General features: G+C 38.7%; 2 protein-coding genes across 11 annotated transcripts in view; both read left to right on the forward strand.

The window, feature by feature from the left end:
* The first annotated feature begins 371 nt into the window (after window positions 1–371).
* LOC112635252 lies at window positions 372–4,486 on the forward strand. The gene has a single exon (XM_025403289.1). The coding sequence runs from the start codon at window positions 1,236–1,238 to the stop codon at window positions 2,007–2,009; it is 774 nt and encodes a 257-aa protein (XP_025259074.1). The 5' UTR covers window positions 372–1,235; the 3' UTR covers window positions 2,010–4,486.
* The window catches only part of CCDC91 (coiled-coil domain containing 91), a 398,587-nt gene continuing 387,671 nt past the window's right edge, over window positions 1,346–12,261 (forward strand). For 8 of the 10 annotated variants that reach the window (XM_025403279.1, XM_025403278.1, XM_025403283.1 and 5 more), the window contains exon 1: window positions 1,346–1,559. The gene's annotated coding sequence lies outside the window, so the exon portion shown is untranslated. Of the gene's footprint in view, window positions 1,560–8,674; window positions 8,788–12,261 lie in introns of all 10 variants that reach the window. The other 2 variants (XM_025403285.1, XM_025403280.1) reach the window with 2 other exon arrangements.

The following is a 12,261-nucleotide window of genomic DNA, read 5'->3' on the forward strand; positions in this document are numbered from 1 at the left end:
TATACAAAGACAAATGAGAAGTGAGTAGATTGCTGGATATACAAGTGAGAAGTGGTCCTTGACTTGGTAGTCTAGCAGACAGATAAACAAATATGCGTAAGAAAGCATTATATTTCTTATAATAGAAATGTTTTTTGTATGCACAAAGAAGCGGGTGGGCTGGAAAAATAATGTAGTCAAGGTGACTTGCTCAATACTGAAACTGCTCATTAACTACTTAAGCCAGCACTTATGGCACACGTCTTAGGATGCCTTGCTAGTATTTTCCGCTTCCAGTACAGAACAGAGATTACACGTTTAAGCCAATTTTATTCAACAGATGAGAAACCCAGTGTCCAAGGATTAAAGAATACTTGTTATACAAGGAATGTGAATATTCCAGAAATTTATGCTCAAAGTCCCCAGGTTATTGTCTTTCTCACTAGACTGTAAGCTCCTTGAAGACAAATATCTTGAGTGTTACCTTGTTCACTCTTGAATTGTCAACACTTGGCCCAGGACTAGGTATGTGGTATACAATCAATAAAAAACTGTTGAATGAATTTTTTAAAATCCCTCCCATGGCAAAAACGGAAGAAACATTCACGAGTGGACTGCTAGTTGACTGTTTCTCTCATCACTATTTACAGTCTGAAACGGACAAAGACATCTATATAATCATTCCTTCCTTTAAATAATCTGTGAGTTAAATTATTTTCCTATTGCTTCAGGAGAAGCTATTAGGCAGAAAGCTTTTAAGAAAGGCTTTGCAAGAAAACTCTTCAACAGGGATGGCACGTATGAATTGCTGTGATCTGGAGTTAAAGACAAGAACAAAAGTAACTCTAGCGCATAATTCTTTGACCGAAGTCATCTTACTGGTCACTGGTCGGTGGAGGCGTTCAGCCTACTTGCATCCGGTGCTTGAGAGTTCAGATAGGCAAAGGTGAGAGGTAGCATCTAGTCAACATCCATTTCTTGAGCACTTACTACATGTCAGTCACTTTGCTTAGTCCCCGTGTTTACTCTACTCTGCTTGGAAGTGGTGAAGAGACTCGGCGGGATCTTCTTAGGACCAATGCTACAAAGTTCCGGATGGAACTCATTTTGATTTGGGGGACGCTTTATTTGCAGGGATTAGGTGGAGAAACAGGGCCTGCTACTCAAGAGGAATGAGAAAGCGTAACTAACAGGAGGTAGACTGGGAAGGAGCACGGCAAAGTCACTCCTTTTCACAGGGCAACTCTCCTAAGACCATGCTCAAGCTGGGATGGCAAGGCTCTGAACATGGGGCCCCGACCCTGGTCTCAGCCTGGGGCCACGTGACGCGAGTGTTTACGTTGAGTGACGGGCGCTGGGTTGGGCGGGCCTTGCCGGAAATCAACTTCCGGGGGCAGAGGTGTTCGAAGCCGGGTGGTGCGTGGGCTACTTCAACCTGTGTGACTGGGCCGCGGTCTCACCTCAAGGGCCTGGGGCCGTGCCTCGGGTGTACGCGTAGGGTCTGTGTGCTGGGGGTGGCTCACAGGGCAGCGTGGGTGAGCGGCGCAGCGGCGGCAGCGGAGAGCGAGAGAGGGGAGCAGGTAAGTGAACGTTCGCCTTCCGGGGCCTGGGTCTTGGGGTCGGGGCCGCGCGAGGCGGGCGGAGAGCGCCCCACCCGGAGGAGGAGCGCGGCCGAATTTCCGCCGCCTGCAGCCCGCCTGCTCCAGCCTCGCCCTTGGCGGTCGCAGCGACCGGGAGTCAGGGGGCGTGACCAACCTCCCACAGGAACGGAGCCAGCTCCCGGGGCTGGGAGTGCCCACTCGTTCCTGCGCTGGCCGGTAGGTACCGGTACCTGCACGTCCCAGAATCGAGTGTTTTCGAAGGTCTACGCCCACGAACACGTGATTATTGTGTCACCGAAGCGCCTATCGAACGGAGACCTTGATTCTTGCTTAGATTTCACAGAACGCGCCTGGTTTCTGTACCCCTTTTACTTTGCCAAGTACACCGGGGTAAAAGCTCTACAGCGTCCGCCAGCCACATTTCCTTAGAGTTTCTTGGGCCACATGTTGCAATAAAAGGGGCATTTCAGGGTCAAGCTAGGAGCCAGTAACTTTGCCAAGTGGTGAGGTATCCTTTATCCCCGTTAGCGCGCCTCCCTTTCCCAACAATAAAGATATTTCCTCCATCTGCGCGTGTCGCCAGCTGCGGAGGAAAGCTTTGGACATGAAACCTATTTTTGGCTTCACTTTAAGGAGTGGAACCCTATTAAAAGCTGCGCTGAGTGTTTTTTTGGTAGGATGATGTTGCTGCTGCTACTCTCACTTGCTTGCCTGATGAGAGTTGGGGCAGAGCTTGATTTCCTGGAGGGTGAAGTCTTGGTCACAATTTTAGGTGACTCAGCGGCCCCTTCCGAATTCTCTTTCCTTCCCGCCCCTCTCAGCTGTGCGAATACTGTTGCCACCTTTCTCTCCAAATGTTAATCCGGATGGGAGTTGGATGATGGTTTTTGGAAGCAGTTTGCATGTTGCGTGGTGGAGTTATTGGAGTGGGCTGACATTTCACTTCACAATTTAAGGCAAAAACCCCCCACAATATTTAGTTGGGTGGGGTGACAGGGACTGACAACAAATTCGCTGTTGTGTTCTCTGCTGTCGGAGAGTTCTACACTTCAGGATCACCTGATTGCCCTCTGCTACAATTTCGGTTGCGTTGAGGGGATTGGTTATACTGTCTGTACCTGTTAGGTAAATGTAATAAGGGGCATGCCGGGCAGAGTGCACCTGCGTGGTGCTGGCTAACCAGTAAACTGTATGGTAGAGAATTGCCTTGGTTACGAAGTTTGGTATCCTCCAGGCTGCCTAGGAGGGTGTTCTGTGGGCTGGGAAATCTTATGAACTGGTTTCCTAGCAACAGTATAAGCCCAATGGAATAAACATAAAGAAAACAAAGTGATGAAAGTTACAACTTACCTCTTTTATTAAATGGAAAAATGCAGCTTCTTCTTGGAGTGATCCACTCAAAACTTCTGAGACATTTTTGTTTATTTTGATCATCTTAGTACTTAATAACAGACAAAAGAAACTGCAGAAAATCATCCCAGAGGGACATCACTTTGTTTTTTGGGTGGCATTAAAAAAGAGAAAAAAGACGTTTAACAATGAGCTTGTCTGAAGCTTAAATGGACAAATAGGAATTTTGTGTGACAGGCATTTTATGTTGTACTCCTATCTATATATGTAAGATGTATGCATTACATATGATTGTTACGAATGAAGATAGTAGAAGACGGGGTGGGAGTGGAGTGGAGTGAATGAGTGGATAAGACTGGTTCCATTAAGTAAAATGGAAGGGGAATGTTTTAGAAAAGTTGTTCCCAAACTCTGGGTTATAATTACGGCACTCCTTTATCAACCTGTTCCTTGTGTTTTTTAATCTTCCTTGAAAGTTTATCAAATGTTCTTGTTTTCTGTCCAAACAATGAGCACTTAATTGAAAAAGGCATCTCTCTTTAGATTAACTCTTTGTGTTTATGTATATCTGTTTCTTATTTACTAATGATAAATTAATATTTTAGATTTCCAGTGTTTTAAGGATTTTTGGTCTCCTTACTGTTCCTCCCTGCCCTATTCCCATACCCAGTAAGTTTGGTTTAGCTCATTTAAATTGATCCTTATTTTTAAAAAGGGCGTGTGTTGCTTTTTTTTTTTTTTTTAAATTAAGGTTTATTGAGGTATGGTTTTTAAGTAAAAAATAATTTTTATTATATTGCTGTATAAAGTCTGACAAATGCATATGGTAATGGAACCACTGCCACAATCCAAACAAATAACATTCCCATCATTCTAGAAAGTTTCCTCCCCTCACTCATAGGTCCTAGCAACCACTGATCTGTTCTCTGTCCCTATGTATAGCTTTGTCTCTTCTAGTATGTTATGTAAATGGAATCATACAGTATGTAGCCTTTTGTTTCAGGTTTCTTTCACTTAATGCTTTGATTCATCCATGTTGATGCTTGGTTGTTTTTTACAGCTGAGTAGTATTTCATTGTGTGAATATATCATAATATGTTTATTTGCCATTTGATGAACAATTTTTGGCATTTAGGAATGAAGCTATTATAAACATTCATGTGCTGTTCTTTGTACATTAAGGTACAGGTCTTTGTGTAGACATACGTTTTCATTTCTTTTGGTTAAACATCTAGGAATGGAATTCTTGGGCCATGTGCAAGTGCATGTTTAACCTTATAAGAGATTACTGGCTGCACGCGGTGGCTCAGACCTGTAATCCCAGCACTTTGGGAGGCCTAGGTGGGCAGATTATGAGGTCAGGAGATCGAGACCATCCTGGTCAACATGGTGAAACCCTGTCTCTACTAAAAATACAAAATTAGCCAGGTATGGTTGCGTGTGCCTATAATCCCAGCTACTCAGGATGCTGAGGCAGGATAATTGCTTGAACCAGGGAGTCAGAGGTTAGAGTGAGCCGAGATCATGCCACTGCACTCCAGGCTGGTGACAGAGTGAAACTCAAAAAAAAAAAAAAAAAAGAGAAAGAAATTACCAAACTGTTTTCCAAGGTAGCTGTTTCATTTTGCATTCCAACAGGTGATGTTTGATGTTCCAGTTGCTCCACATTCTGGTCAGCACTTGTCATTTTATTTTTAATGTTAGCTGTTCTAATACGCATTTAGTGAAAACTCATTTATGTTTTAATATGAATTTTTCTTCTAACATATTGAGCATCTTTTCCTGTGCAATTTTTTGCCATCTGTTTATCTTCTTTGATTGAATGTTTGCTGAAATCTTTTGTTCATTTTTAATAGGGTTGTTCATTATTGGTTTGCAAGTGTTTTATACAGTCTGGATACAAATTCATTATCATATGTATGTTCACAGTGTTTCCTTTGAGTCTGTAGTTTGTCCTTTCATTTTCTTAACAGTATCTTTCAAAGAACAGAAGTTTTAAATTTTGATGAAGTACAGTTTATCAGTTTTTTTCTCTTATGATTTGTGCTTTTTTGTCATGAGAAATTTTGCCTAATCCAAGGTTGCAAAGATTTTTTTCTTATGTTTTCTTCCAGAACTTTTATAGCTTTAGATTTTAGATTTAGGTCTGTGACCAATTTCTTGTTACTTTTTGCATGTAGTGTGAGGTAGGGATCAAGACTGACTCTCTCTCTCTGTATGTATGTGTGTGTGTGTATGAATGCCCCAGTCTTGCAGCACCATCTGTTGAAAAGACTATTCTTACTATCTTTTCTTTGTTATTCCCTTGGCTTGCCTTGTCAAAAATCAGTTGACTATGTTTGTGTGAATTGCTTTGTGGACTCTATTTTGTTCCATTGTTTTGTGTGTCTCTTTGGCCAAAACCTCAGTTCTTTTTATGGTAGCGTTATATTGTACCTTGAAGTCAAAAAGCCTGAGTCCTCCAACTTTGTTGTTATTTTTCAAAAATTTTTGAGTATTCGAGTTCTTTCTTTTTCTTTCCACGTGCATTTTAGAATCTCTTTATTTCTATATAAAAGCATTGTGGAATTTTTAGTAGGATTGCATTGAAGTTATAGATCAATTTGGGGACAGTTGACATCTTAAAAATGTTTTCTAATCCGTTAATAAAATACCTTTCCTGCCCCAGTGCTGTGGCTCATACTTGTAATCCCAGCACTTTGGAAGGTCAAGGTGGGAGGATCGCTTGAGCCCAGGAGTTCAAGAGCAGCCTGGGCAACAGGGCAAAACCCCATCTCTACAAAAATTAGAAAAATTAACTGGATGTGTTGCCATGCACCTATAGTCCCAGCTACTTGGAAGGCTGAGATGGGAGGATTGATTGAGTCTGGGAGGTCGAGGCTGCAGTGAGATGTGATCATGCCACTGCACTCTAGCCTCTGCAACAGAGAGAGAGCCTCTTTCAAGAGAGAAAACAGTGAAACAACCTTTCTACATTTATTTGGTCTTTGACTTCTCTGTTTTTAAGTTTTTAGCATAAAAATGTTGCACATATTTTGTTACGTTTGTATCTCAATGTTTTACATTATTTGGTGCTGTTGTAAATGGTAACCTTTAAAAATTTTTAAATTTCCAATTATTTATGTACGTGAATCAATATTTTAATATTCATCTTGAATTTTTGAATTTTACAACCTTGTTAAACTCACAAATTAGTTCTAGTAACTTTCGTAGCTACTGCTGTCTGCTAGTAGAGACAGCTTTATTTCACGTTTTCTCATTTGTTTGCGTTTTATTTTGTTTTCTTGTCTCTCTGCACTGGCTAGGACCTCTACTAATATTAACTAGAACAAGTCAGATCAGCGCAGATCCTTGCATTGCTCTTCATCTTAGTAGAGAAGGTATGTTGTCTTTTACCATTGAGTAGTTAGCTGTAAATTTTTTATCGATATCATTTTGAGCCAGCTGAGGAAGTTCTCTTTAACTCCTTCTTAGAGCTTTAAAATTTAATCATAAATGGATGTTGTATTGCTTTTTTTGATTGTGAACATGATCGTTGATTATAGTAGAAAGTTGGAAATGAAGGAAGACTATTAAAAAAGTTACCCCATTTTCAGTAATCTGAGGTAACTGCTGCAAACATTGTGGTAGCTTTTGTTTCAGTCTTTTCTTTTGCCAACATATTTTAAAGACGAAATTGTTAATATTGTTTTCTATTTTGCCCTTTTCACTCAGAATCACATTGTGAGTACATCATGAATTATTTTGAGAACTTGATTTGTAATGGTTGTGGGTTATTGTGTTATATGGATATGCCTGTCATTTAATGATTTTCTTTTTGTTAAATAGTAAAATTGTATTTCAGTTTTCGCTGTTGAAATTAACATTAAATATTTGTGCTTAACTCCGATAATTTTTCAAAGTAATTTACACTCAAAGTATATATATATTTTCAGGTTCTTACTGTCCACTGCCTCTGTTTGGTGTTCTTGAAATTTGTTCTTTAGGCTATTGTAAGAAATTTGGAGTCAGTATCATTGGCTTTTTGGGCATCACTTTAAGGTAGAATCTTTGAGTTTCAGAAACAGTTCCTTAGAGATTGGTCTAGTTCAAACTATTTTTTAAGAGGTTTAGAGTCTGTAATCATTAAATGACTTTTCTGCCTGTACTATTTTGTTTCTACTGATCTACACAGAATTCCTGATGAATGATGTATAATGTAATATATCACCTGTGCTCTTCTTTTGATTAAGAATTATGGAAATCTTTGTGCCTAGCATCATGTAAAAACCCTTTATGTATGTCATTTTATTGAATTCCAACTGCTACTTTTTGGTAGTAACATTTTTTCCATTTCATAGACAAAGGAAACCGAGTCTCCAAGTGAGCAAACTTACCTAAGTTTGTATTAACAGTAAGCGGTAGAGCTTGAGTTTGCTCACATGTCTTCCTGAATCTGTGCTTTTATTCATAGGCTATACTATGAGTATTATGTTATTTTAGGTATTTTGTATATATTATGTTTGTTTTGAATATATTAATTTTAATGCTAACAATAACTTTACTAAGCAGATTAACAATTAGCATGAGATGTTATCAGTACTTCTGAAATGTTTATCCAAATTTATGTCCTCTTAAATCTATTCTTATTTCCTAAGTGGCACAAAGATTATTGTTGGCTATATGCTATCCAATTTTACTTAAATAATTAGGACCGTATCTACTGTGACTAGTAGAGAATACAACAATTTATTTTGAAATATGAGAAATTTTGTAGTTATAGGTTTAATAAATGGGATAAAAAGTAATGTTAATTACTTTATAAAATGAGCTCTGTTATAATTCTAGTAAAATAATTTATTTTCCTTAGAAGGATATGTACAATTTGATATTTACTTTTCAACATGGACTAGGTGAATGAAATAATTAGTTTGCGAAGTATGAAATCACTTTTTCCGTGTATTCAGAGAAGGCTGACTTTTCTGTGTCTACCATCTCCTACGTTTTTTATTATGTTCAGACCTGTGGTTAAAGAGTAGGTCTACATAATCATTTTAAAAAGCTGCTTACATTTTATATTATGAGAGTTCAGAACTTCTGCAATTGTAGTAAAGACAGTGCTGCAGTGTTATGCAAGATCCGTTAATTTATGAATACGCTTCACTGACAGACGGGCTTATATGAATATTATTTAAAATCAACATGCTTAGACATCAGTAAAAGATAGTGATTAAAAATGAGATTAAGTATTATTTTAATTATGAATTTTATACAGACAACTTAAAATTAGGTTAGACCTTTTGTTTAGTTTGCCCAAATGAAAAACAAAATAAGCCTGTGAAAGCTGAATGGCATTAAATGGGCCACCCCGAATCAGAAGACAAGTTGAAATGAATACCTATTTTCCATTTTGCTGAATGAGAAGAATGTTTAATAAATGGTGATAGTTTTCATGAGATGTTTAGATATTTTAAGTTTTGTCTCTTGTTGGTTATGCAGAAGAGATTTGTTAATTTCTCTTTTTATTCAGTCCAGGAATTTATGACTTATGAGTGGAGTGTTGAATCCATTTACAATTAATGTATTTACTAACACTTAAGGTAACCTGTCATTTTGCTATTTTTTTCTGTATATCAAGTAATTTTTTGTCATTCCTTAATTACTATGTTATTGCTTTCTCTGCCTTTTTTGTATTAAGTATATATTTTCTAATATACCATTTTAATTTCCTTGATGTTTCTTTTTTTTTATTTTTATTTTTTAAGAGACTGAGTCAGCTAAGCCGAAGTGTAGTGGCACCATCATACTCACTGCAGCCTCCAGCTCCTTGGCTCAAGTGATTCTCCTGCCTCAGCCTCTCTAGTAGCTAGGACTACAGGTGTGTGCCACCATGTCTGGATTTTTTTTTATTTTTTGTAGAGACAGATTCTCACTCTGTTGCCTGGCTGGTCTTGAACTCCTGGCTGCAAGCGATCCTCTTACCTTGGCCTCCCAAGTGCTGGGAATACAGTTGTGAGCCACTGCACCCAGCTTTGATGTTTCTTTTACTAAATATTTTTTGAGTTATTTTATTTATTCATTTATTTATTTATTATTATTATTATACTTTAAGTTCTAGGGTACACGTGCATAACGTGCAGGTTTGTTACATATGTATACTTGTACCATGTTGGTGTGCTGCACCCATCAACTCGTCAGCACCCATCAGCTCGTCATTTACATCAGGTATAACTCCCAATGCCATCCCTCCCCCCACCCCCTCCCCATGATAGGCCCCGGTGTGTGATGTTCCCCTTCCCGAGTCCAAGTGATCTCATTGTTCAGTTCCCACCTATGAGTGAGAACATGCAGTGTTTGGTTTTCTGTTCTTGTCATAGTTTGCTAAGAATGATGGTTTCCAGCTGCATCCATGTCCCTACAAAGGACACAAACTCATCCTTTTTTATGGCTGCATAGTATTCCATGGTGTATATGTGCCACATTTTCTTAATCCAGTCTGTCACTGATGGACATTTGGGTTGATTCCAAGTCTTTACTATTGTGAATAGTGCCGCAATAAACATATGTGTGCATGTGTCTTTATAGCAGCATGATTTATAATCCTTTGGGTATATACCCAGTAATGGGATGGCTGGGTCGTATGGTACATCTAGTTCTAGATCCTTGAGGAATCGCCATACTGCTTTCCATAATGGTTGAACTAGTTTACAATCCCACCAACAGTGTAAAAGTGTTCCTATTTCTCCACATCCTCTCCAGCACCTGTTGTTTCCTGACTTTTTGATGATCGCCATTCTAACTGGTGTGAGACGGTATCTCATTGTGGTTTTGATTTGCATTTCTCTGATGGCCAGTGATGATGAGCATTTTTTCATGTGTCTGTTGGCTGCATAAATGTCTTCTTTTGAGAAGCATCTGCTCATATCCTTTGCCCACTTTTTGATGGGGTTGTTTGTTTTTTTCTTGTAAATTTGTTTGAGTTCTTTATAGGTTCTGGATATTAGCCCTTTGTCAGATGAGTAGATTGCAAAAATGTTCTCCCATTCTGTAGGTTGCCTGTTCACTCTGATGGTAGTTTCTTTTGCTGTGCAGAAGCTCTTTAGTTTAATTAGATCCCATTTGTCAATTTTGGCTTTTGCTGCCGTTGCTTTTGGTGTTTTAGACATGAAGTCTTTGCCCATGCCTATGTCCTGAATGGTATTGCCTAGGTTTTCTTCTAGGGTTTTTATGGTATTAGGTCTAACATTTAAGTCTCTAATCCATCTTGAATTAATTTTCGTATAAGGAGTAAGGAAAGGATCCAGTTTCAGCTTTCTACTTATGGCTAGCCAATTTTCCCAGCACCATTTATTAAATAGGGAATCCTTTCCCCATTTCTTGTTTCTCTCAGGTTTGTCAAAGATCAGATGGCTGTAGATGTGTGGTATTATTTCTGAGGACTCTGTTCTATTCCATTGGTCTATATCTCTGTTTGGTACCAGTACCATGCTGTTTTGGTTACTGTAGCCTTGTAGTATAGTTTGAAGTCAGGTAGCGTGATGCCTCCAGCTTTGTTCTTTTGACTTAGGATTGTCTTGGATGTGCGGGCCCTTTTTTGATTCCATATGAACTTTAAAGCAGTTTTTTCCAATTCTGTGAAGAAACTCATTGGTAGCTTGATGGGGATGGCATTGAATCTATAAATAACCTTGGGCAGTATGGCCATTTTCACGATATTGATTCTTCCTATCCATGAGCATGGTATGTTCTTCCATTTGTTTGTGTCCTCTTTTATTTCACTGAGCAGAGGTTTGTAGTTCTCCTTGAAGAGGTCCTTTACATCCCTTGTAAGTTGGATTCCTAGGTATTTTATTCTCTTTGAAGCAATTGTGAATGGAAGTTCATTCATGATTTGGCTCTCTGTTTGTCTGTTACTGGTGTATAAGAATGCTTGTGATTTTTGCACATTAATTTTGTATCCTGAGACTTTGCTGAAGTTGCTTATCAGCTTAAGGAGATTTTGGGCTGAGACAATGGGGTTTTCTAAATATACAATCATGTCATCTGCAAAGAGGGACAATTTGACTTCTTCTTTTCCTAACTGAATACCCTTGATTTCTTTCTCTTGCCTGATTGCCCTAGCCAGAACTTCCAACACTGTGTTGACTAGGAGTGGTGAGAGAGGGCATCCCTGTCTTGTGCCAGTTTTCAAAGGGAATTTTTCCAGTTTTTGCCCATTCAGTATGATATTGGCTGTGGGTTTGTCATAAGTAACTCTTATTATTTTGAGGTACGTTCCATCAATACCGAATTTATTGAGCGTTTTTAGCATGAAGGGCTGTTGAATTTTGTCAAAAGCCTTTTCTGCATCTGTTGAGATAATCATGTGGTTCTTGTCTTTGGTTCTGTTTATATGCTGGATTATGTTTATTGATTTGCGAATGCATCCCAGGGATGAAGCCCACTTGATCATGGTGGATAAGCTTTTTGATGTGCTGCTGAATCCGGTTTGCCAGTATTTTATTGAGGATTTTTGCATCGATGTTCATAAGGGATATTGGTCTAAATTTCTCTTTTTTTGTTGTGTCTCTGCCAGGCTTTGGTATCAGGATGATGTTGGCCTCATAAAATGAGTTAGGGAGGATTCCCTCTTTTTCTATTCATTGGAATAGTTTCAGAAGGAATGGTACCAGCTCCTCCTTGTACCTCTGGTAGAATTCAGCTGTGAATCCATCTGGTCCTGGACTTTTTTTGGTTGGTAGACTATTAATTATTGCCTCAATTTCAGAGCCTGTTATTGGTCTATTCAGGGATTCAACTTCTTCCTGGTTTAGTCTTGGAAGAGTGTAAGTGTCCAGGAAATTATCCATTTCTTCTAGATTTTCTAGTTTATTTGCATAGAGGTGTTTATAGTATTCTCTGATGGTAGTTTGTATTTTTGTGGGGTCGGTGGTGATATCCCCTTTATCATTTTTTATTGCATCTATTTGATTCTTCTCTCTTTTCTTCTTTATTAGTCTTGCTAGCGGTCTGTCAATTTTGTTGATCTTTTCAAAAAACCAACTCCTGGATTCATTGATTTTTTGGAGGGTTTTTTGTGTCTCTATCTCCTTCAGTTCTGCTCTGATCTTAGTTATTTCTTGCCTTCTGCTAGCTTTCGAATGTGTTCGCTCTTGCTTCTCTAGTTCTTTTAATTGTGATGTTAGAGTGTCAATTTTAGATCTTTCCTGCTTTCTCTTGTGGGTATTTAGTGCTATAAATTTCCCTCTACACACTGCTTTAAATGTGTCCCAGAGATTCTGGTATGTTGTATCTTTGTTCTCATTGGTTTCAAAGAACATCTTTATTTCTGCCTTCATTTCGTTATGTACCC

This window comes from Theropithecus gelada, chromosome 11, assembly GCF_003255815.1.
Source record: "Theropithecus gelada isolate Dixy chromosome 11, Tgel_1.0, whole genome shotgun sequence".
Lineage (NCBI taxonomy): Eukaryota > Metazoa > Chordata > Mammalia > Primates > Cercopithecidae > Theropithecus > Theropithecus gelada.

Excerpts from the sequence above, each read along its gene's own strand:
- LOC112635252 (XM_025403289.1), top strand. The coding sequence starts at position 1,236 with ATGCTCAAGCTGGGATGGCAAGGCTCTGAACATGGGGCCCCGACCCTG.